The sequence below is a fragment of the Sceloporus occidentalis genome, unplaced genomic scaffold (assembly GCF_023333645.1).
Source record: "Sceloporus occidentalis isolate IW3139 unplaced genomic scaffold, rSceOcc1.0.p SCAF_4, whole genome shotgun sequence".
NCBI lineage: Eukaryota > Metazoa > Chordata > Lepidosauria > Squamata > Phrynosomatidae > Sceloporus > Sceloporus occidentalis.
Window position 1 is genome coordinate 104,191,736 of NW_028316984.1, and position 25,849 is coordinate 104,217,584.

Below are 25,849 nucleotides of genomic sequence, written 5' to 3' on the forward strand. Positions count from 1 at the left end.
TCTAATGACTCATGCTGTCTCATGATGAGGCCAAAGTACAACGGCCTCAGCTTCATCATCTTTGATTCCAGGTAGACTTCTGGTTTGACTCATTTGTTTGTCTTTTTGGCACTCCACAGTATCCTCAGCACTCTTCTCCAGCATTACAGCTCAAATGAGTTTATTTTCTTTGTCGGCATTTTTCACTGTCCAGCCCTTGCATCAATACATGGGATACAATGGTTTGGACAGTTCTAACCTTCGTGCTCAGTTGTAGGACTAATGTTGGAGTTACTCAAGTGCTTAAGGACACTATCTCTAGATATCTTCAATCATAGATTCTGCAGGGGCATCATGCACCATTGAGTCCAACCCCTGCTCAATGATCTCTCAGCAAGTAGCTGTTAGCCTCTTTTTGAAGATATCTAGAGATATTTTGCTTTTGAAGTAGTTTAATTTGCTGTTGTGACACTATAATAAAGCTGGAGGGAAGCTTTGGTTTAGACAGTAAAGCTCTTCTGCACATGTGGAGAACTGTGATAAGTTCTGCAAATACTTTGAAGGGCACTGTTTCCATTTTAGCCTGTTGTGGCAAAAGCACATTTTATCTGGCATAAAAATACATCTGATGAAGTGGTCTAGCATCCATAAAAGCTTGTTAATCTTTCAAGTGTTCCAAGGCTCTACAAATACAATCAGAATTTACTGAGGACAGTGACATCACTAAGGTTGGTGTCACACACACACACCCATTGACCCCCCCCCTCCCATCCCACAACGTATAGAATCCTTAGTAAAGTTTTTTGTACTAAGGTTACTCATAAATTATAATTCCCATATATCACTGAATGTCATGGTAATAGTTGTGACAGAAACAACTATCACAATATAAAATGATACATTTAAATTACATTACCATACGCAAAGCCTAGACGTATTTACACCTACATAGTACTACCATGTGGTTAAAATGAAAATTTGATCAAATATGTTTTTAATGAAAAATTTAAAAGATTTTTTTAAAAATTAATTTTTATTTAAAAATTAAAATTTCAAAGAAACCTGGGGCCTCTCCTTTCTCCTCCCAATGAGCCTCACCCCATTCATACCATCTTGTCAGCATTTTAAAGTTGCAGATGAATGCCACAGCAAATGCAAATATTTGAGGAGCAGTGGTTTCCCCTCCTCTTAGGTTATTACTTGGTGCGTGTTGCACCGCACTGACTGAGGACTCTTGCTTTTTCAGAATGCTGGGCTTCAGGCTTACCTTCTAGAACAATCCCAGAGAACAGCGAGACATTCCTGAACCCCACAATGGAGAAGGGAGCAATTAAATGAACTGAATACTTCCCTGCCAACCCCCATGATCAGGCAAAATAGGACCGAGGCAGCTCCTATACCTTTAATGGTTGTGTAAAAAATGAAATTTTAGAGGTGTTGTTTGTTATGCAACCAGGTAACAAGGAACACCTGCTAAAAATTTCCTTTTCTACTGAACCATTAAAGGTACAAAAGCTGTCTCCAGTTTTCAGTCTAGCAATGCTGTACACCAGTATTTTGATCTCCAGTGACACAGGAATGATCAACCATAAGTAGTAAAAACAAGTGTGCAGGGGGAAAAATTAACTGCTGTTCTAACTGAACTCTTATGTGTAGGGAAAAAATACAAGAGAACCCCAAGACTACAATTTATTTTATGCATATTTATGCGTGATAATTGGAGGGGATGTATGGGTAAATACTGTACTTGCAAAAGTGTCCATAGTTAAGGTTGAAGGATCAATCTTGGGAGATTGAGAAATCTTGCCTTCAACAACCATATAGCTGTTGTGATCAGACTTTGATTGAATAGGAGAGATACTGTATACATTCATCCAGATTTACTAATAAAAAGGTGGGCATGCTTGTTTGTGGATGTATCCTGTAACCTCCCAGACCAAGAGAGAAACCAGTCAGTTATGGCAGGACTTCAGCTGCCTATTTTCACGGCACCTTCTGGCTGGGAGAATGATACGGATATCATTGCCCAGTCCTCTAGTCTCCAGTGTCTTGGAAGTGATTCAGTTGGAGTTCTGTGGTGAAGGCAGGTGGCTGGGCGAGAAAGCTGAAGATAAAGGATCTCAGCCTAATAACATAAAGTATAATAACATCCTAAATCTACAAAACACTAATACCTTTATTTTGGATGTTTTTGTACTTTGCTGTATGCCAACACAGCTATCCCGGATATGTTTTCTAATAATAGTAGTAGTTAGTGAATAGTACTCCAAAATGGTATTACTCACAAGCCAAAATCTGGTAAGAATTCAACAAGTATGGATATTTGACATAAATATTTACACAATTTATTAGAAATCATACATTAGGAAAGGACGGACTGTACCGAATCACTTGCAGCTTGTGTGTCAAAAGGCCAGAGGTTTCTCCACATTTAGCAATCATAGTGCAGGATGCATTACAACTTACTGACCATCATTTAAAACAAAGCAGATAATCTGTGACTGTGAATCAAGTACCTTTTACAGAGTAACTGGCGATTTTCTGAACCAAAAATGAATTAGAAGACATTCTAAAGAAAAATATAAACTCTGTCATATATATATATATATGTATGTATGTATAAAGGGGCCCTCTTTCTTTTAAACACCCCCCCCCCCAAATTTCTCACACTGGAATTCTTTCACTTCCACAGTTCACCACAGAGCTCTTACAAACATCCATTGAAGTCAGTGGTTTTGCTGAGACAGTCAGCTGCACATAATTAGCCATTTAGTTTGCACCAAGCATCACTCAGTTCGTACTAAAGAAAGAAGCACCTGTTATTTTCAGGAATATACAAATAATACCACATTCGTCCCTGCCCTCAACAGAAAAAAAATAGACACTTACAGCACATTATTTGCAGTAACGATCCAAGTACATAATAATAATTATTATTTTGCTGGCACACCATCAACCAGCATTTGCAGTCACTTAAACTTGGACCAGCTCATTTTTTCCCCTTCTGGCAGCAGCATCGGAAAAGCTGCTCTGTGCCCAGTGTCATAAATAGTCTTTGGATCAATACCTCAGTAGAAAGGAATCAATTCTTCTTGTGAAGAAACTTCATTTTATTTCCTGCATTGAAAAAAAGGACACACACACACACACACACACTCAAGTTATTAACATGCATTTAAAGCCATCAGCCTTCAATGCTACATCTGTAAAGAGGCCGTGGCACTCAACACATCTGTAGTATGCTATCTGGTTACTCAGAAAGAGCGTTTTAAAAGTAGTACAGCAGTGACAAGGAATGTGTGGTCTTCAGCATAACCAACTGGTGAGGGTAATAAAGGGATGTCTGACAACATCTGGAGAGTCACTGCACATCAGCCATGCAGACAACTTACTCAAAGAATCTTGGTTTGTGAGTAAATCAGATGAAACAATGCTACATTTTCTTTCACATTTCGTTTTAAAATTTCCAACTTCTAAATTATACTTAAAATCCTTTTCAAACTAATTGGAGTAATATCATCTAACAGATACACTGACAGTTCTGGGGAAGTTGAAGGGGTGAGAGAAGCCTAATTACTGCTGCTTCAAGGCACTCCCAGCACCTAGGTGATGGTTCCCAATTACCTTACTTTTGTGTCAGGAAGGGCAATGAGTGGGCAAGAGCACTGCAATTTCAGAGACTCAAGGTCCATCCCTACTAACAATTTTTGATGAGTGGTTTCTTTAGGGACCCTCTTCACCTCCCTCCTACTAGCTCAAGTGAAGGAGAGAAGTGGGGGAGACTCTCCAAAGTATTTGAATAATGACACTTTATATGCTCTTTCCCAGTTGCTGCTCAGCAGTGAAGAGAGAGCCTGGACAGATTCAGTGTCAGAAAATTCTTAGCAGATATCCAAGCTGGGAAGCTGCACAAAGTTGTGGGCAACTCTCAAGAGGGCCCCCTTAATAAGCTAAAAACCAGTTCCTTTTTATTTGTTCCAGGAAACGAACCTGGACAAAAGAGATCAGGTAGAGTGGTTATCTCAGAGTTCATCCACGATTTTGCAGGCTTTGTAGCTGTTCTTAGGTTGTTTTTGTTTCATTTTGTTATTTTTTTAAAAAAATAGCCAAATGACCTACCTCCTATTCAGATATTCTGTTTCCTTGAGGCCTATGAGAGTTTTGGTTTGGAGGTAATGGCATCAGGAAGGAGAGAAATTTGTATATCCAACAGCAGTTAAGAAGAAGTACTGTGTTAATGGTTTCTGAGTAAAGGGAGCATTATCTAGTTGATTTGTCCCTTGTCTATTGCATGCTTGGGACTAGTGCTAGCTATTCCTGAGCCTGATGCATGAATACCACTGGCACCAAGAGCTTCCTCCAAGTCTAAAAAACTAACTGTACTGGATAATAGATTGGTCAAGCAGACAGAATATTGGGGAAAGGGAAGAGATTTCTATATTTTGTATGCCTATTCTTTGAGAACACCAGTAACAGCTTGCAAAATCTGCATACATAACCATGTGTGCACATATAGCAGTAATATTTTGAACCCCCCTCTTTATGTGCATCATTTTCTTTTTGAATTCTAGGACAAATTACTTCACAACACACTGTACTTAGGGCAGATCTTTCAAAGCTGAGAGCAAAAGCACTGTTCGTCGGGCTTAAGAAAATACTCATGGAAAAGCCTTGTTCAGTTCTGTAGAAGCATCATTTTCAGCATTTCATTTGACCAACAGGAACCATACTTTAAAATATGCAACTGTTTTACACATTTCATGATGAAACAAAAAGTGTCACCAACACTTAAAACAGTTCAGCAATTTTCTGGGCATATTAGCTCTTCCGTTACTTTTTAATAGATCCCTGCTTCTCATGGAAGGGCGGTATAAAAATAAAAAATTTATTTATTATTATTATTATTGTATAGCTAGCAGATGCTGCAGTGAAGTAGCCTACAGGCATAGAATGTGCCTTATAACCATAATTTTTTTCTACAATTTTCTCAATATGCACACAAGTATGTTAAATATGTCAAAACCAAGTTCCTTACCAAGGCCTCGTAGAAACTTATTAACTCCACTTTGTTCAGTGTCTGGAAGCTCTTCCAAATATTGTTCAACCCGCTGTTCAAAGAGTCCTAAGGGAATCAGATCAAAGAGAAATCACTGGGTTTCCCCTCCCCCCAAGAGACAGGAGAACCAAGTCTTTTGTCTTTGTCTCAGCCAAAGAACTACTTTTTAAAGAGCTCTTTTTTCAGTATTGCTTTTTATAAGGGTATTTTCAAAGCCCTTGTGAAGTCCTGTCCTTTATAGAGTTCTATGCCTTCCTTCATCCTAGTCCAGCAGCCTTTTTTCCTTTTTAAACACCTTCTTATCTTCTTAATACAATCAGGCACATTCAAACTATTTCTTAGGAGAACAGTTTCTTGTTGAATTCAGCATAATACCCATGATGGAATCAGCAGTCTTGTAAGCAGCAGAATGTGCCCAGTAAATGCAAAATATTTGATGTCACAATACACAAAGAAGGAGTTTACTGATACAAAAAATGTGAAGTAAACAAAACCCATGTAAAACTTTGTGTCTAGAGTGTGCTCTGCCCCTAAATAAGAAGCTGTGATTTAACTTTTAACAAACACCACATTTATTTAATTGTGTGTTGATTTAATCCAGCCTTTCAGTACTAAGTTCCAAGGTGGCTCCATGATTAAGAAATAGATATCACTAAAACCATAGTTGTTATGTTAAAATGCAACTAAAAATATTAAACAACTAAATCAAAAAACAATTTTAGGAACACATCATGGACAAAAGAAACGTATAGGAGCCCAACTGAAAGCTGCTTCCTTAGTAGCTGGTCCATTACCAAAAGACAACTTGAATAAAAAGATCTTGACCTGCCAGGTTAAGAACAACAGGAAGCGGCCACCCTAGCCTCCTCTGAAAGGAAATCCAAAATGGTGCATTGGCTTAATTCTGTTTCTTAATTTTCAAGACAAATTATAGTATATTTAGCAAGCATCCTCTCATATCATCTGATTATGGAGGCTTAGATTAAGGGCCATTTCACATCACACAGTTACAGTACAGTGAGCCCCTACCTTACATGGGGGATCCGTTCCGGACCCCCCCCCCCCCCCCCCGGCGTAAGGCAAAAAACATGTATGCTCAAGCCCCATTGAATATAATGGGGCTTGTGCTCACAGTGCGGCGTGCGTGTCATGGGCGCATGCACCATTGATGTATCTGCCGCACGGCTTCAGCATAAGCTGAAAGCTGCTTATAGTGTGCCTGCATATGGCGTGGGTGCACTGTACTAGAAATCCACTTAATTGCTATGCCTGCCTCCTATGCAATCCTAGGATCTGACATTGGAGAGGTACTAGAGAATGCTGTGGAGAATTCTACATGCCCCTCCTTCAATTACAAATCCCAAGATCCCATAGGATGCAGCCAGGACAGTTAAAAGAGAACCATAATGTTATAACTCTGTAGTCAGGGTGACCAGAAGTCCTGGACATGCCCTACATTTCAGCCTTCTTCTGTCCAGGAGGGATTCCAAAATATCCTCCATTTTTAAAATTAATTTTTATTAAGTTTTAATACAGATTAAAAGAAAGATCTCTCACATAACATCTTCATTCTTGCTTCCCCTTCCCCCTTCCCACCTTCTCCCTATATTTCTACAATCATTCTACATACACATTGACTTCCTAATAATACAACACATTGGTTATTCTTTCTCAAGCTTGCACTAGTTTGAGTCTATTCATTTCATTTAGTTATTTTCCCCAACCTTTTATCTGGAAAAGTTTCATTTTTGATCTCTTCTCATCATCGTCTCTTCCTTGTTTATTTTAGATTTGCTTTTAAATTTTTCCTCTATCTTTGATTGTCTCTATACCTCCCATATTTCTCCCCATTTCCTCTCATATTGTTGGATTGTTTTCCCATTTATATACATCATACATCTGTCCATTAAAGCTAGATCACTTAGTTTTAGAATTCATTCTTCCACTACGGGCACAGCTTTCCTTTTCCAATACTCTGCATAGATCATTCACGTTGCCGTAATCATATATAGTACTGTACTTATTTCCTCTTGGTTTAATTTATCTTGTATAACATCTGGAATATTCAGTAGAAAGAATTCAGGTCTTAAAGGTATGTTCTTGTGCATTGTTTCTATGATGTTCCTGTGGATGTTCTTCCAAAATGCGTTTGCTTCACTGCATTGTTACCACATGCAATATAGTGTCCCTAATTCTCTTTTACATTTCCAACAGATGTTATTGTTATTCCTCTGTATCTTTGCTAATTTAGATGGAGTCATATACCACCTGAGAAATGCTTTATAATAATTTACTTTAAGGTTGTTGCATTTCATAAATTTAAGGTTTTCTTTCCATGCTTTCTCCCAGCTTGCTAATGGTATTGGGTTCCCTATATTCTGCATCCATTTTATCATGCTTGTTTTAATTGTTTCTTCTTTCAGATAATAATAGTTTATAAATCTTGGTTATCACATGTTTCTCTCCTGTTTGCAGAATTTTCTCTAGTTCTTTTGTCTCCTTTTCTATTCCCTAAGTTTTCATATCTTTTTTTGAACTTCTCTACTAGTTGATAGGGAAACCAATGTATTTCTATTCCTTCTTCATATAGTTGGTCTTTTAAGTTTTATCCTATATCCTTCATTTGTTTTGATTAGAATGTCTTCATACATGAACCATTTACCCTTGAATAAATTTTCTCTTCTGTGGAAGGCTTCGTTGGAATTTTGGTATAAAATTGTCTTTTATGTCTCATCCACACTTTATATAAAGCTTTTCTCGTGTGTGTGTGTGTGTGTGTGTGTGTGTGTATAATGTGATACAAACTCATTATTTATTTTATCATAGCACAAGAATGCATGCCAACTGTAATATGAAAAAATGTCCTCCATTTTGCACATGACTACTACTTGAATGAAGCATTACTGATCTGACTACTATTACAGGGCACCCTGCATAATCTGGCCAAAGTACTAAGAAACCTCAATTTCTTTCTTCCTTTCCCCATATTCAAAACAGACTATCTGTATTCAGAAGGGAAAATGCTGTAATAAAGCTTCCACCCCTTGTCTTTCTAAACCTTTTTGTTATGTTTGATCCTGAGCTATAAAGCAGAACTACAGTCAGTCCAGAGCCCCAGCAGGTGGCATTGTTGTGCAATTACACTTCTAACATAACACCAGCATTGATTCTTAGCAAGCAATTTCACGCTTTGTTCACTTCTTTCTGGCATTTATCAAGGCAGGCATACAAAACGGTACTATAGTCATACCAAGTCCAAACAGTAAGCCATCCAACAAGTCTGAAAAACTGATAAATCTGCAGCTGTACTTTTTTAATTGGTTAAAGGTTTCCTACATTTTTTACAAGTTACTAGGGTTTGCTGGATTTTCTCCTAGTACTGAGGTTTATCTACCAACTGCATTTCTTTGAGTGGCTTATGGAACTTTTCCAAAATACTTTTTCAAACCAGATGCCTCCAGCAGATATAATTACCATTCTAATGGCCAGACTTCTCATTGCAGGCAGATAAAAATTTAATTAATTACAGAATCTATAATAATAAAAGAATGTGTGTGTCTGGGTGTGTCTGCTTATTCCATAGCCCCAAGACAATGAAACTCAAGACACCTGAAATGTGGCACTGATGCACAGGGTTGCACTTGTTGATTAATTTGGTTTAAAATTGATTGATTTTAATTAATTAAAATCTGTCTGCATCCTGCACTACAACTGTAAGACTTTACGTGGCAAACTTCTTTAATCTTCCCTAACAAAGAGAAACTTGCAGGAAGGCAAAAGATACTCATTTCTCCAGTGGGCCTCTAAGGGCTTCCATAGGGTCCCTGAACTCTTAAGCAGGAGAAAAAGCTGAACAAACACCAGGATGAAGATCAATGAAGAAGAAAGGGGAAGGAGAGGAGAGAGAGAGGAGGCGGAAAGAGAAAGAGTATCAGGATAGAATGGGAATTAAGGAATTCCTCACCCTTGCAAAGCTGGATACTTCTGCTAGTAATACTTACAGTGCTTTTAAAAGTCGTAACTCTTGTAAGTTGCACAATACTAATATGTTCATACAAATCAGGAAGAAAATTGCACTGAGGTTTGGCCAAGGCAACTAACAAGCATAAATTTTGCTGATGTACTAAATGCTTTCCTTCAGGACAGAGCTTGGAAAAGTTACCTTTTAGATCAGTGGTTCCCAGATATCCTCCAAATGTTTTGGACTTGATCTCCCAGAATTCCTGACTCTTGGCCAATTTGGCTGGAGATTCTGGGAGTTGAAGTCCAAAACACCTGGAGGACCAAAGTTTGGGAATCACTGTTTTAGAGTATGACCCCTGGAATCCCCTGAACTGCATGAGGGATTTTCCAATCTCTGTTCATTAGCTAAACATGTATTCAGGTGTATTAATTAGTAAAATTCAATTTTCTTCTGCAGGTGAATAAGTGGTGCCTTACCTTTTGCCCTACATTTTCTCAGTTCTCTATCTTGGATAAACCCAGCAAACATTTGAGATTCCATGAAGACCTCTAGAAAACGACGGATGCTCTTTGAAGCCACAGATTTACGGAAGGCCTCTCTCTGGAAGACTCTCTCAGCCTTTTCATTTTGAGTTAGGAAAAGGGAATAATGTCCAATGGTCTCCACGAAGAAACGGATGAAAACTTCTGATACTAATCCATTTAAGGTATTACATTCTGCAAGAAAGAAGAGACACTATAACCAAAACTACACAATAAAACTGGATGTGTAATAATAATAATAATAATAATAATAATAATAATAATATATTTATTTTCCTGATTTCTTGATTTCCCCTTTCAGTTGCATTTTCCTGTAATTCCATATAAGCAATACTTCTGTTCATCATTGGGATATAGACTTAATTCATTCTGTTGGCTTACCATCCACCCTGTAACCTAACGGACTCCCTAGCCGAGATGACGCAACTAGTCTCGGAGCTGGTGTTGGAGTTGCCTAGACTGCTAGTCCTGGGCGACCTCAACATCCCCCTCGAGACTGGGTTGACCAACCTTACTGGCGCAGCTCAGGAGTTCGTGCTTTCCATTACAAACATGGGCCTCTCCCAGATAGTCTCCGAGCCTACACACTGTGCAGGTCATGCCCTCGATGTGGTCTTCTGCACGGAACAGGCATATCCGTGGGCGGAGATAATTAGTATCTCCGCTTTGTCATGGACGGATCATTTCCTGGTTAAGGTTGGACTGAAGGCCACTATCCCTCTCTCCGGGGGTGGAGGACCGATTAAAATGGTCCGCCCTCGAAGGCTGATGGAACCCGTCAGGTTCCAAGAAGCCCTAGAGGGTATTATGGTTGGCAGTGCTGGCGATTCTGTCGAAACTCTGGTTAATATGTGGAATAACAACTTTACCAGAGCGATTGACATGATCGCTCCCAAGAGTCCTTTCCAACCCGCTCAAAATCGTAATCCATGGTATACAGAAGATCTTAGACAAATGAAGCGGGCTGGACAACGACTAGAGCGCGAGTGGCAGAGAACTCAACTCATATCCGATAAGACACTTCATTCGACCTTTCTTAGGTCCTATCAAGTGGCGATAGATGCAGCTAAGAAGTCCTTCAATTCTGCATCTATCGCGTCGGCAAAATCTCGTCCAGCCGAGCTGTTCAGGGTAGTGAGGAACTTAACCCAACTACCTCCTACCCAGAACCCATTATTAGATTTTTCTGAAGCCTGCTGTGACGCTTTTAATGATCATTTTGCAGATAAAATATCTCGGATAAGAGCTGATTTGGATGCCAATTTGAGGACAGAGACAACTAGAGAGGCATCCAGTGCCTCCGCCATTACTGTTAGACTGGATCAATTTGAGTCGGTAAGTACTGAGGATATGGACAAGCTTCTCTGTAGTTTGAAAAAGATGATTTGCTCTCTCGACCCTTGCCCAACCTGGCTGGCTGTCCAAGGGGGAGAAAAAATCATGGAGATGCTGAAAAACATAATTAATGCATCCCTCAGGGAGGGCTCCCTGCCTCCCTGTCTCAAGGAGGCAGTAGTTAGACCACTCTTAAAAAAGCCCTCCCTGGATCCCCTGGATAGAAATAACTACAGACCAGTCTCATTACTACCATTTTTGAGCAAGGTGATCGAGAGAGTGGTCGCCAATCAACTACAAGCAGTCTTGGATGAAACAGATTTTCTGGATCCATTTCAAACCAGATTCAGGACGGGATACGGAGTTGAGACTGCCATGGTCGCCTTAGTCGATGATCTCTGTCTGGGCATCAACAGGGGAAGTGACCTTGCTGGTGCTCTTGGACATCTCAGCGGCCTTCGATACCATTGACCACGGTATCCTTCTGGAACGCCTGAGAGAGTTGGGTATTGGAGGCACTGCATTGCAGTGGTTCCGATCCTACCTCTCGGGCAGGTTCCAGATGGTGTCGCTTGGGGACAGTTGTTTGGCCAAGAGGGAGCTCAAATCGGGGGTCCCTCAAGGTGCGATTCTGTCCCCAATGCTATTCAACATTTACATGAAGCCACTGGGAGAGATCATCCGGAGACATAGGGCGGGGTGTTATCAGTACGCTGATGACACCCAAATATACTTCTCTATGTCTCGGACTGAAGCAGTGACTAAGGATGGCATCTCTCCTCTGAATGCCTGTCTTGGGGTGGTAATGGACTGGATGAGGGAAAACCGACTCAAGCTGAATCCAGGTAAGACGGAGGTACTTGCTATAGGAACCCCAAATCCAGGAATGGAGTTGTGTCAGCCAGTTCTGGATGGGGTCACACTTCCCCTGAAGGATTCTGTTCGCAGCTTGGGGGTGCTTCTTGACTCGTCGCTCCAACTGACAACTCAGGTGGATGCGACAGTTAAGAGTGCCTGCTATCACCTTCGTCTGATACGCCAACTACACCCCTTCCTGGAGCCGAGGGACCTGGAAACAGTAGTACATGCACTGGTAACCTCTCGATTGGACTTCTGTAATGCGCTCTACTTGGGACTACCCTTGTGCTAAGTTCGTAAACTTCAGTTGGTACAAAATACGGCAGCCAGATTGATCACCGGAACTTCTAGCAATGACCATATAACACCGGTCTTGAAGTCCCTGCACTGGCTGCCTATTAGTTTCCTGGCAAAGTACAAGGTGTTGGTGATTACCTTTAAAGCCCTACATGGCTTGGGCCCAGAGTACTTGAAGGAACGCCTTCTTCCCTATTGTCCGTCCCGCACACTAAGGTCCTCCAGAAGAAATCTACTACAGCAAAAAAATCTAGGCTAACATCTGTCTCCCAGAGGGCCTTTTCTACAACTGCTCCTAAACTATGGAACGACTTGCCGGAGGAGATCTGTCACATTTCCACTCTGGTAGCTTTTAAGAAAGCACTCAAGACGGATCTCTTCCGGCAGGCCTTTCCAACCTAGTTACCCTCCCCAGATATAGAGATATTTGTCCCCTCATTTGTCTATTTCCCCCCGCCAATGTTTCTGCCTATTTTTTGGTTGTTCAATGTTTTTAATTTTTTAAATGTTTTAATATTATTACTGTTTAATTCTGTTTTAGTACTGGGAATGGGGGGGGGGGGTAGGTCTAGGGATTGATTTTTTAACTCTATTGTAATTTGTTGTATTTTATTGTTGTAACCCGCCTGGATTCTTTGTGATTGGGCGGGCTAGAAATAAATCTATTATTATTATTATTATTATTATTATTATTATTACACTTAAGCCTTGTGTCCACATATTCTGTCTTCACACTGCCCTTCCTCTTTCCCACCTGGTTTCCCACAACTGAAGACTTCCTGCATCAATAAATCTCTATAGTCTCTTGTTTCATCTAAACGGGGAGAGTATAGATACCAAAATTAGAATAAACCAGGATCTTAAACCACAATTTGCAGATGGATTCAGAGTCTGGCTTGTTTCTTTCAAGGTCAGAATTTTTTTAGTGCATTTAGTTTTGTCTAACTTGAGGAAATTACATTAACACACACAAAAAAATCTTCAATGATAAGCTGGTTTTCATACAAACTAGGCCAGTGAGAATTTCCCTCTCTCACATGAACAGTTTAACCAAGAAAAGCTGGTACAAATGTCAAACCAAGCCCACACAGTTTAAATACTGATAATGATTTCAATTTTTTCCATTATTTCTGGAGACAAAGCTAAGAAATCACTTTCATACCCCATTCACAGTAGATTTAGCTAGTTCACTAACAAAATTAATCAATTTAATAAGAAGCCTTTTTAATTCTAAAAATGAAGAAAAAGCTTATTTGATTAGAAAAATTTTCAAGACACCGTCAACAAAGAGATTATCAAGATAGGCACCATAGTGTTCTTTGCCACGGGGTGTGCCTCTAATTTGGAAGTGAGCAACTTCCCAGGGTCAGGGAGGCCATGTTGGATATCCTACTCCTGGAATTGCTGCTGCTCCCACCAAATTTCAGCAGCTGCTACAGTTGTCCACCAGACTCATGCATTTGCTTGCCATGGTGTAGAAATATGCCAGAGTACAATCCTGCATCACAGAGCTTTGACAGTACGGGGAAGTGTGTCTCTGTTCCAGAAGGGAGGAGAAACCAAAAAATCCAGGGTTGTTTTGGTGACACTGCCACTGATTCCAAGCAATACTTTTGTCAATGACTGTGGGAACATCACCACTTTGGGCTGTAAAAGAGGAAGCTGTGGCAGCAGCATCAAATGAAAGCAGGGCAAAACTGATCTTGAGTTTTGCCCTCTCTTGCTCTAGATGAAGATAAAAGATAGAAACTTTAGTCCTAGAAAGACACAGGGGCTCGACAGACCACCTGTTTCCTAGCTGGATCAGGGCCACGGCAACCTCACACCATGGCCCCAATTCGGCCTTTTGAGGGCGCAAAAAGGAGCTGCAGAAAGCTCTTTTTTTGCACTCTTAAAAGGGCACCATAGCTGCGGTTGCGCAGCTGTATGGCACTGTGTCATATGGGTGCCGTGCGCCATGTGGGGCGGCACGTGGTGTCAGGGCACCCTGGGGGGGCGGAGTCGGGCGTGCGTTGAGAGGACACTACACCTGACTCTGCCCCCATGCCAGCCTTTCAGGCTGTTCTGTACAGGGCCTTACTTGAAGCAAATAACACAATCCCACCAATATTCATGCAACAAATTGCAGTGCCAAATTCTGCAAAACCAAAAGGCATGTAGCTATACAGTGCATAAGGGATATTAAAAACAATTCTACAGCCCTTGAAACATGAAGCTGGATTGGTACAGCCTGATGTTATCTGGTGTTTTCCTAGGGAAGCTACAATGAATGAGATTAACACTGCAAAATTCTCTGAACCAAATGTAGTTTCTTCTTTCATTCCTTTGGGAATATCACAGCATCCAAGCTTGTAATTAAATTCTCACAAACAAAATAAATTTGCCAGAAACATACTCATGGAACTGACTCCCCAGAATAGCTGGCCTAGAATTCTTACTTAATCAAATGATTAGTAATGTGTAACAATGTTTTGAAAAATAATATGTGTCATCGTTAAATACTCCCATGAATTGTTTGCTGTTGCGAAATGCATGTTTAATGTTGAAAAATATACTTTTTGCAATAAGGTGATCCATTTACATATAACATTCTTGTTTTCCTCTTTAGCTTCCAGGGACATGTTATTCCCCATCTCACAAATACTTTGCTGTAAACACAATTTGTTCCCAGTCTCTCTTACCCTCATCTGATTCACTGTCTGAATCCTGGTTTATTAAATCGTTTTTCCTCTCTAGAGCCTGCTCCAGAGCTGCTTGCAGTTTCCTAGGCAAAAGTGTGTCTTCATCATCCATCTAAAAGAGGGAAAATAAAACCAGGACTTCAATTTTCCTTATATGCAAATTTCCAGTTCTAATTTTATACCTTAACACTTCAGAATGCTTAGGTATTTAATGCTGATACATTTTGTAAAAAAATATTACAAAACATTTCTATGTCTTTCAGACTGGATGCAATTTTATAGCAATTTTAGTATGAACAAAAATCAAGCTGATAACAAAAACAGGAAATAATACTCCACTAAAGTTCTGTAGGGCATCAGCCCCAATCAGTCTACATGCTTCATGCATATGCATGAGAAAGCTGGAGACAATTCATAGTTTCATGAGAGGAACTAACTATTCGGCGATCACTTAAGGTCTAGGGAGGCCCATTCCAATGCTCTCATCCACTGCAGCTCCTTAATCTCCATTGCCCTCTTTGTCCAAGCACAGGAAGAATAGAGGGAAGATGCTGCTTCAAAATGCTTCCACTGTAGGAAGGAAGGACAGTGAAGTAGGAGCTCTCAAAGGGATGACTGTACAAAATAATAAAACTTAGTAGGAGACCTGAGATCCATGAGCAGTATCTTTTCTAAGGCAAATGCCTCTCAAAGAATAGAACTTTGAATGCTGGTGAAATCCCACATTGTCTAGTATGCCCATGGTTATTAAATGAAAGTTCTATATGACAGATGTTTAAAAAAAAGTTTATGACTGCAGTGCAGATCAGCAGATGTGCCCATGCATTGGAATAGAAATTGAACTGTGGGGAACTAAGGGGCTCAATGCTGCCCCTTTGTGTCCTAGATGGGGGCTGCGGCAATCACACGCCGTGGCCTCGGAGGGAACAAAAAGAAACCCCAAAAAGGCAGTGCGGCACCTTGACATCCCTTTTGTGTAGCGCCATTTGGGTGCTGTGCCCAGCGTGCATCATCATGGAGTGTGCTGTGTGGATGGGTGTGAGCCATAATGGTGGCCATGCAGTGCAGTAAGGGCTTTGAGCATGCAGACACTCAGCCCTCACCATGCATACAGGATGGCACAAAGTGCCAGTCTGTACAGCCCCTGACTGCACCAAGATCGCTTCAGTTTACATTCAAGCAGCATGGTGATACATGATATGAATTATAAACAAGCAGCTGTTCTCCTATGCTGGCAGCAAATCTTGCAAACAGAACACTGGAACATCCTACGGCAAGGGTGGGGAATCCTTTTCAGCCTGAGGACTGAAGTTCACTCTAGATAGGTTCTCAGGGGACACATTCCAGTGGTGGTCAGGGCTAAAGTCAAAGTCAACCCAAGTGCAGCATATTTAACTTAAATATTTACTGCCAGTAACTGAGCCTTAGGAAAAGTATATTAAGCTTTTAGAAGCAGGGAGGCGGGGGGGGGGGGGGATATATACAAGACAGCCAGTATGGCATAGTGGTTTGAGTGCTGGACTACAGCCTCAAGGGAAGTCAATTGAAAATGAACAAATCTTTTTCATAGAAATGGAAAATGGTTCAATGAAAAATGAACAAATCACACAACAACAACAGCAACACATATACAAAAGTTGGGAAGGGGGAATGGTCCAAGGGGAAAACCCAGAGGGCTGGATTTAGCTCCTAGGATTGGATTTGACTTTAGGACTTGACGTTTCTCATCCTAGCCCTATGGCATAAATTTGCTTGATGTCTTGGCAATATCCTTCACTTCCTCATGGAACGATGTTTATTTATGAGCTCCTACCACCACCACAACCATTTCCATTTCCATATTTTCTCATTTTCATGGAGCAATTTCACAATTAAGTCTTGCTGGGTTGTTTGCTGTTGTTTTTTTGCAATAGGCAATGAAGCGCTTTCTTCATTTCAAAGCACTAAACAAAAACCATCTAGTACCTGTCTGATGAAACGATCAGATCCAAGGTTCACCATCAATGCCTAAAGAGAATTAACACAGAAAGGTTTTATATGGATGCCTGGAAGCATTTTATCACTACCACTAAGCCTTGTAACAATAATATCATTTGAAAAGTGAGAGCAAAGGGGGGGGGGGGGAGAGATGAAGGCCAACTTTGCACATTGACTCTAGTTGTTTCTCCCTCTGCTATCATGACCCCTCAAAAGGGAACAACACTATCAGGACCTCAGTAGTCCTTGATCCCAGTTACTTGGACAAATAACAACTACTGGTACAGCAACTACTACTGCAGTTTTCAGACTGAGCTGGTTTCACTGTAGGTGAAACAATGCAGAAGAGGACTGAATCCATCTCCAAATAGGATCTCAGAATCTAACTCCATATAGGTGAAATGCTGGTGATAGCATTTTGATCATATCTCCATTCAACACAGTGCCAGTATGTCCTCCTAGAAGACTGTGTGCATTTGAAAATAATATCACCCTCCAGTTTTGTGTTAGTATTTTAATTCTCATATCAGATAGTAAAATAATGTACTGTTTGCTGCCTTTCTGTCTCTTGGGAGAAAATATGCCAAGACATGTAAAACATAATGGCTAACATTCTGTACTGCAGCTATGGATTCATAAACTAGTATTATGGATCTGTGACTGCTCCATAGTCACTAACATAGCATGGCAGTATTGCCACAATTGTAAATGCCCTCCCAAACCTACATTATTGGGCAGCAGCCACACCGAGAGAGGAAGGTCTGTTCAACCATTACAGGTTGATTTTATGTTTGGGAAAGGAAGGAGGTGGGATAAAGCACCTGCAGCCCCTTCAGTATGTTACAAGTAAAGATTCAAATTATAGTCAAATTCTCTCCTGAGAAATTTCTTTAGCAAAAAAAGTGCACTATTGGCTCCAATCTTACCTCTTCTACTGGTAGCTCCTTTAGTTTGGGCAATGAACTGGACAATAATCCAACCAGAAATGGAGTAGGACAACACACAATGTCAATCATGGAAGAAGGGAGGACAGGAATGAAGGTGTGTTGCCAGGAGAAGGGATACAGCAAAGCCACCACAGCATGAGAGCAGCTGGAGAGGGTGCTGAGAAGGAAAGAACGGGCATTAATACATGTTAAAGAAAAATACACTTTTTTGGTTAGATAAGGGGCTTCATGATACATAGGAGTAGTACTTCTTGCAGTGCATAGTTAAACAATGGAACTCACTATACCCAAATTGGAGAGAACCAGCATGGCATAGTAATTTGAGTGTTGGACTATGCATCTGGAAACCAGGGTTCAATTCTCACCTCCGCCATGAAACCCACTGGGTGACCCTGAACAAGTCACATGCTCTCCGCCTCAGGAAAAGGCACTGGCATTCCTCTGGAAAAATCTTGCTAGAGGCAAAAAAGCTCTGAATTCCAGTTGCTGGAGAACACAGGTAAGAAAATGCAGTGGTGCTGTTGACCTTATGTCCTACTTATGAGCTTCCCAAGGCATCTAGTTGGCCACTGCAGGAAGGGAATGTTGGGCCAGAAGGACCTTTGGATGTTTCTCATGCTTTTAGGGTCCAGAGGGAGATTCTGCATCTTATCCATCAAAGAGGAGACAAATGAACTTCATTTCCAGTGCAACACATAGAAGGGAAATGTGTGCCTTTCTCCCACAATGGGATGTGTACACTCCAGAAGCAGAATAGCTCACACATCTTGATACATAGGTTTATCTTACATAAAATGGCAAAAGTACTTCCTATTCCCAATGTTCTTGAGATACGTAATGACATTCAGGCCAAGATCTGTCAAACACAATTGTTCCTGAGAGCACCAACAGGGGAATTGCCACTTTTGATCCTTCAACAGCTACCTAGCAGTTCTCCTCAACCTGAAGACATATGAGGTGGGGAGGGGGCTGCTGAATTTCTACTGACTGCACAGGAATCCTGTCAAGGCCACTTGCCAAGGCAATTCTATTTAAAAGGCTATTATTAGCCTAACAGCTGCTTTCTTTCTGAAATTGTGTGGCAGCTTTCTTTACAACCACTTTCAACTAGGCTCCTTGTTGTACATCTCTGCTTACATTTTTCACACCATACGTAAGCCCTGGAAAAAAGCCATGTCCTTGTGCAGTACAGCAGTTTGGAAATGGGAACATCAACTTGCCTAATGTCCTTGACCTTGGCCAAGTGCAAATGCACTCACTCTCAGGTTCCACCATCCTAGAGGATGTAGCAGAATAGTTATAATTTCCCTCATTTGTCAAGCTCTTATCAAAGAAAGTCACCCTTTGAATTCAAAAATGATTATGTATCTTTTGTGGGAAATTCCCTTAATTTTAACCACAGCACTTTCCTAAGACTATAATAAAATAGTTGTCAGGGAACAAAAGAAGAAAGAGGCTTTTAAGAGGTGCAACTTTGATTTGTGGGTCTAAATCCAATTGTTAGTCCCAACTCAAGTAGACCCACTGAGTCAATGGGACTAAGTATTGCCCTAACTGAGAGACAGCATGGTATAGTGTTTTGAGCACTGGACAACAACTCTGAAGATCAGGGTTCAATTGTCACTTGGCCTTGGAAACCTACTTGGTGACCTCAGCCCCAGAAATCCCCATGACAGGTTTGCCTTAAGGTTGCTATAAGTCAGAAATTACTTGAAGGCACACAACAACAAATTGCCTTCACTCCCTTTCATTCAATGAATCATCTGCAATTGGGACTAATGTTTGAGATTTTCTTCTCAAACTTCAGATAATATGTTGGGAATTTAACACCCATCAGTGCAGCTAAGCAAATGTATTAAATTCAAATTTGCTGGAGCCTATTCATTCCAAAAAATTATGGTCAACAACCAAACAAAGCAAGCCAAGAAACCCCACAACGCTCCACCATATGAATACAGAGATATAACTATTAATCCCTTCTCTAAATGTTAGGATTACTTATGCTTTGATGGACGGCTAACTAATTGAAACATACACTAAATAAGCAGTGTTATTGGGCAAGAAGACTACATGTTTAGTGGTCAGGATGTAAGTTGTTCTCCATGGGTTGCCATGCCCTTGAAAAAGTAGAAGTGGATTCTCTGGTGCTGGCTGTGTCCAAGAGTGCTTTTGCCCAACTTTGACTGGAGTACCAAATGATTCTGTTCAAACAGAAGAAAGGCCTGGCCTCAGTTATGCATGCCTTTTAGATGCACACAGACTGGACAACTGTAAAGCCCTCCTTGTGGGTCTCCCCTCAAAAACAATTCAAAAACTGCAACTAGTGCACAAGGGACTAGCTAAAGGATGTGTTTTATGGAGCATGTGGCTGTTTTTTTGACATTAAAACTGCTAGATATCACCTATGAAGTCCTAAAAGATCTGGGGTGGGAACACCTGCAGAATCCTCTTCTTATGTAAGATAACTGGGAGAGAGTCCCTTGTGTCTCCTGACTAAACTCCAGGCACATTATTGTGACTTACTGTAAGCCTTATTTGGGGTAAAAGTAAGGTGAATTCAATATGTAAATAAATTTAATTAAATGCACGTATGGGTGACAATCCATCAATCCTAACAGCACATGATGGGAATGTCCTTGCCCAAAGGTCCTTTCCCATCTGCTTCAGTGTAAGGGGAGAACTGTAGGAGTCCTCCATCCACTGAAATGAACTGAATAGCACAGGAAGCTCTGGGTCAAGGCTTGACTTTGCATAGTTGCTTGATCCTGCCTACACAAGAATTAATGCAGCCTCCTTATCAAATATTTCCCTTGTAGGGCTGCTGTGCAAAATGTGTGGTGCTAGCCTTGTCTTTTATCTCACTGAATAGAATGTATTAGATTAATATTTTTTAAAAAGAAAAACAAACCATGATCAGATTCAGGGAAAGAAAAATGTGGGGCATGCTTCGGGCTTCCAAGCATAATTTTTTAACTTGCTTTTAATGACTGTGGAAATCTCAAGTGGAACTGGTCGAACCAATAAGTAAATGGAGCTAAAATGAGAGCTACATTAATCTAAAAGGAGGAACACAAACATTCCTTTAATGTTCAGCATGTAATCTTTGCTTTCTATAGAATGCCCTTTTGTAACTTGCCCTCCTCTTGAAGGAAGGACTGTGATGAAAATCAGCACCACCATCATCTCTCGTGTACAGTTCCCACGCTTTAGGGAGCTTTCTGCTTCAGGCCTTCTCCCTCACTAGCTTTCCTTTGCCAATTGTCCAGCATGCACAGTCACCCAAGAGACAGCTTGGCAGTACTAGTAAGAAGTCGAAGACAGTTATCCATACATGACATTCTTTTCCAATTTGAGCGTCCAGAGAAGCAGCCATGGCAGACTGCTTTAGCAAAACTAGCAACCATTAATAACTTAAAGATTAACAGATTTATTGTGTCATAAGCTTCCACCAAGGAGGAAGTGAGCTCTAGTTCATGGTCGTTTATGACACAAAAGATCTGTTGCTAAAGGACACCCTGTTCTTTTCTTTGGTTTCAGTGTGATAAGAAAAGAAGTTTGCTATATTTGAATGGCCCACTTTGAGTAGCTTTACAGGTGGTTTTATACAAATCCAATATGTTTTATTTTTGGACAAATCAACACGAAAGCCTTCTAAACAGCTAGCAGTCTATAGTCAGATCTTGGAAAAGTTACTCAATGTCCAGAATCCACAAGTAACCATGGCTAGGATTCCGGGAATTATAATCCACATAAGTAATTTTTCCAAGCTCTGGTATTAAACCAAGTATAGGAAGCAGCCCCCCCAAACCCTCCCCTTTTTGAACAGAGAACAAGGATAATTCCAAACATCTATGCCTTATAGTGTAAGAAGTATAACTACCATTACTCTAGCCTTGTTTTTAAGTTGAGATGATATGTAGCAGATACAGATGCCTCATACTGTGGAATAAACATAAAGAACCAGGCATGGCTCATCTTATATTTGCAATCTGAGATGGGGCTGCAGCCTGAAATGCTACTGTGCGTCACTACTCTGTTTATGGTCAGAGCCCTTTGGGGGGCAGCAGGGTAGTTTGAGCCCACACCAAAATCTTAATTACTCATCTCAGCAGATCATCACAAGACAACTGCTATTTTGCAAACAACCACAGACCTTCCTAAAATGGATGGAGTGTTGGAATATAAAATCGTGGTCTGTGTTTGTAATGTACTACTCCCACTGCCCCATCACCACAAGTACATTTTAAACTCCAGTTGAAAACAAGTGGTTTCCAAGAAGGCTCATTAAGAACACTCACAGAATTCAAACATGAGTCTTTCACATGAAAATGTCAGGCACCGCTATAAGCAAGAGTTTGTTTAGGTTGACAGTCCAAGAGAGATGCCAACTCAGATTATTATAATCCACAACCCATTTAAACTCTAGTAACATGCTCTGAAGACAGTATAAATTCAAAAACAGACACAAGAACTATAATGTAGCTTCTCATTCTGGTCCTAAGGGACAAAGAGAGTGAAAACTTGGAACCCATTCTCGCCCCCCAATTTATTCCAATTTTGTTACATATTATGTTACATTTCTTCCCTTGAAAATATCAAAATAAGACCATGAGACATTGTTTCTAGCCATGAAAGAAAAATGTCTGTTCAAAAATGCTGAATGAATAGCTGTGACCATGAGAAAAGTCCCCAAGATACAGAATATGCTAAGACATGCATTCAGGGACAATAGTTATATTCAGAATCAAAAGAAATGAATGCCTAGATTAAGAGCAAAACCACAACAAAGGATGATGTAGCAGGATTTACAGGAAACTCAGATGCTAAGGAATAGTTAAAGGATAATGTTTCAGTCAGAGAAAACAAACGGAGTAGGAAGGTGACCTAAAACCAAACAAAAGCTGAAATACTTCACAACATTAAATATTTCTAAGAGAAGCTGTTTTTGATGTGATATGTCTCACAAGCAAATGCAAGCATTTGGCTCAAGGGATATAGGTGTAGGCACGGACAAACTGCTGAAAGGGAAGAAGCACATTGCCAAGAAAAGGAAATTGATTTAAAATTTGCAAATGCTAACTGACATGTATAAATACAAATTCAGGTGTAACTGCTATAATTTAAATGGGAATGGAATATATGTCACTATTGAAGGGAAGACAATGAACAGTTGAGCTGTATGTGCCAATACGGTGTTTGGCTAACTGCTGATGTGCGAATTTAAGGCTGCTGCATTCTCTTATTATTATTCCTTTAGTTGAAACTGGACTTGGGCTGGTCAGCCCTTTCACACCTTCAGACAGAGTGCTTCCCTCCAAACAGAGAACTATCTTTTCCATACAAGATGACAGGAGGCTACCTTAAGGCCACACTTTATTTTTATTTTATTTATTTGTCATATTTACATCCTGTTGTCTAATGAGCTCAAGATGACACATAAGGCTCACCACCTCCTATCTTTACAATAACTTTGTGAGGCAGGGTAGGCTGAGAGAGACCATCAGTGAGTTTTATGGGTGAGCAAGGACCTAGATCAAGGTTTCCTTGGTCCCAGTAAAGCATTCTAAGCACTACATCACATTTCCTTGAAGTTGGTGATCAGCACACCACCACTCCATTTTATTGCAATGGCATGTGCTACTATACTAAATATTCATTATTGCTGGACAGGCATTGAGAGATACACAATCCTCAGTCTTCAGACACAGGACAGGTTCATCAGTGATGTGGTCTGCTTTAAAAGATCACGGTTTTCAATAGTCTCAAAGATACAAAGCACTAGGTGTATGAGCCAATGTGGTGTAGTGGTTTGGGGATTGGACTACAACTCTGGAGAGCAGGGTTCAAATCCTTACTCAGCCATGGAAACCCACTAGGTGACATTGGGCAAGTCATATTCTCTCACCCTCAGGGGAAGGCAACAAATTATGAACAAATTATGCCAAGAAACCACTGGAGTAGGTTCACCTTAGAGTTGCCTTTTAAGCTGGAAATGACTAGAAGGCAGACAACAATATCAACAAAGCTGACATACATGGCTGGTGAGCTGCACTACTGTGTAGGTCTGCTTTTGGGAGGGGGGGGTGTTCTGAAGGATTATTTTCTTCCTCTCATTTTTTTTAAGAAAAGGGAGGGAATATGAAAGAAGCAATGTTGCATTCCACTGAATGCTCTGTTCAGTTCCATTCAAACAGGGAAGAAACTGTGGCCACTTGCAGCCTGTGCTATACACTGGGCCCTTGGTATCCACTGGGGTTTGGTTCCAGGACCCCCACAGATATCAAAATCTCTGGATGCTAAAGTCCCATTAAATACAATGGCAATCCATGGATACAGAAAGCAAACTGTACATGGATACAGTTATTGGGCCAGATGTGTGGGGATTCCAGAAATAAAGCAATAAAACTGATTTGGCTTCAATCTTTTCAACAGCAGTAGGAACTATATGGCCTTTCAGAAGTTGTTGGACTGCAGCTTCCAGCATTCTTTGTAACTGGCTATAATGGCTAGGTCTTCTGGGAGTTGTAGTTCAACATAATAAAATAATAATAAAATTTATTTGTATCCCGCCCCTCTGAGAACATCTGGAGGGCTGCATGATTCCCAGCTCTTTTTACACACTTCAGAATAAGTTACACTGAATTCAGTAAGACTTATGTCACAGCTTGGAACTAATTCATTACACAAAATGCCATTACTTGTGGCAAGTTACTTTTGGTGCTAAGAAGGTCATAGCATAATTCCTTTCTGGAAAGAAAGCAACAGACACACAACCATATAGTGCAGGCTAAAGTGTGCTAGCCATTTTTCATTACTAGTGGGGCAAGTGTTGTCTCTTAGTACAGAGGCTCTTGCATTTTCTTCCTTATACAATGTGCTTGGGTTGGAGAAAGAAGTCCAGGAAGTGTGGACTTCATACTTCACATTATATTACTCTTCTCCAGTATTATTGAATGGAATGGGAAAGAGGAGGAATAGGGTCCCACAGGTTGTTTAACATTAAAAAAATAGATTAAATTCCCCACACAGTCACCACATATAGTGAAGATGTAAAAGTCTCTTTACTAAGAGGCAAGACTTCCCTGCACACACAATTCAAATAAGAAGGAATGGATATAGGAATAGAACAGAGTCCTTGAGAGCCAGCAGAGCCAAGTTACACAATGAATCACAATTTGCCAGTCTCAAACAAGTAATGCAATGAATTTATTTTGCACAGTAAAATTCAAAACTTTCTTCTAAATGGATAGAGTGGCATTGCCTTGTTGAAGATATTTTCTTCTGCCTACATAATCCTTACAATAACTTTGTTTTATTTTTCTTTTAGAAATTGATCCTCCTCATCTGTGGTAGTAAATGGCTTTAATCGAACCCTAAGACTGCACAACAGGCCAAAGCAATCTTGCTTTAATTTGCATGTTGACTTGATTGCAGCAAGTGAGCTTGGAGACAAACTGCAGAACACAAAGAAGGTTTAAATGATAAAGCTAGAGTAAGGACACAAAAAAAGTGAGAAGGAAGTGCATACTTTCCACATCACATCAGCTAATTATCAACTATCCCTTGTACAAAGCTGTTCTAACTATGGTTACAATGTAAAGAATAACTCTTCACCCCTTCTTCTTTTCACCAAGTATTTTTTCCCATGAATGCAAGCCAACATAAACCTCATGTTGAAAAGACATGAGTCATGTTTAAGGATTTATCTTGCTGGGCACTGAGCCCAAAAGAATGAATAAAATCAAATGTGTTATGATAATTAGTGAGAAATGTAGGCTTTGAAATAAAATAATATTATTTTTACTTTCTTTTTCTGATCACTATATAGGGGAGATTATCCAGTAGGTTTCATATGCTGTTAAAGAGAATCTGAACAGATTTCCATCACTGTCCTGCAAAGACACTTAGGAATCACAAAGTCTTTAGATCAGTATGCAAAGGGATTTTGTAGCACCTTTGAGACTAAATGAAAGAAAGAAGCTGGTAGCATGAGCTTTTATAGGAGTTTATCACACGAAGGAGATCAAGAGTTTATCCTTTGAATATCCTGGGGAAATCATGTAATTACTCAAAACGATTTCACATGATGTGAAGTCGAAGGCTTTCATGGCCGGCAATATCACATGATGTCACACAAAACCCGCCATTAAAGTGGTCATAAAGAAGAATTAATACACACCTTTTTACTTTCAGGATTTCAGCGACAATGCATT

General features: G+C 40.3%; 1 protein-coding gene across 4 annotated transcripts in view; it reads right to left on the bottom strand.

Annotated features, from left to right (window-relative positions):
- Window positions 1–2,285: 2,285 nt before the first annotated feature.
- LOC149314445 (DENN domain-containing protein 2B-like) overlaps window positions 2,286–25,849 on the bottom strand; it is a 228,540-nt gene continuing 204,976 nt past the window's right edge. For all 4 annotated transcript variants that reach the window (XM_089521130.1, XM_089521132.1, XM_089521129.1 and 1 more), the window contains 6 exons: window positions 17,616–17,793; window positions 16,678–16,719; window positions 14,713–14,824; window positions 9,476–9,715; window positions 5,015–5,101; window positions 2,286–3,096 (listed from right to left, as the gene is read on the bottom strand). In XM_089521130.1, the coding sequence (XP_089377256.1) occupies window positions 3,062–3,096; window positions 5,015–5,101; window positions 9,476–9,715; window positions 14,713–14,824; window positions 16,678–16,719; window positions 17,616–17,793 (694 nt within the window). In that variant the 3' untranslated portion in view covers window positions 2,286–3,061. The remainder of the gene's footprint in view (window positions 3,097–5,014; window positions 5,102–9,475; window positions 9,716–14,712; window positions 14,825–16,677; window positions 16,720–17,615; window positions 17,794–25,849) is intronic.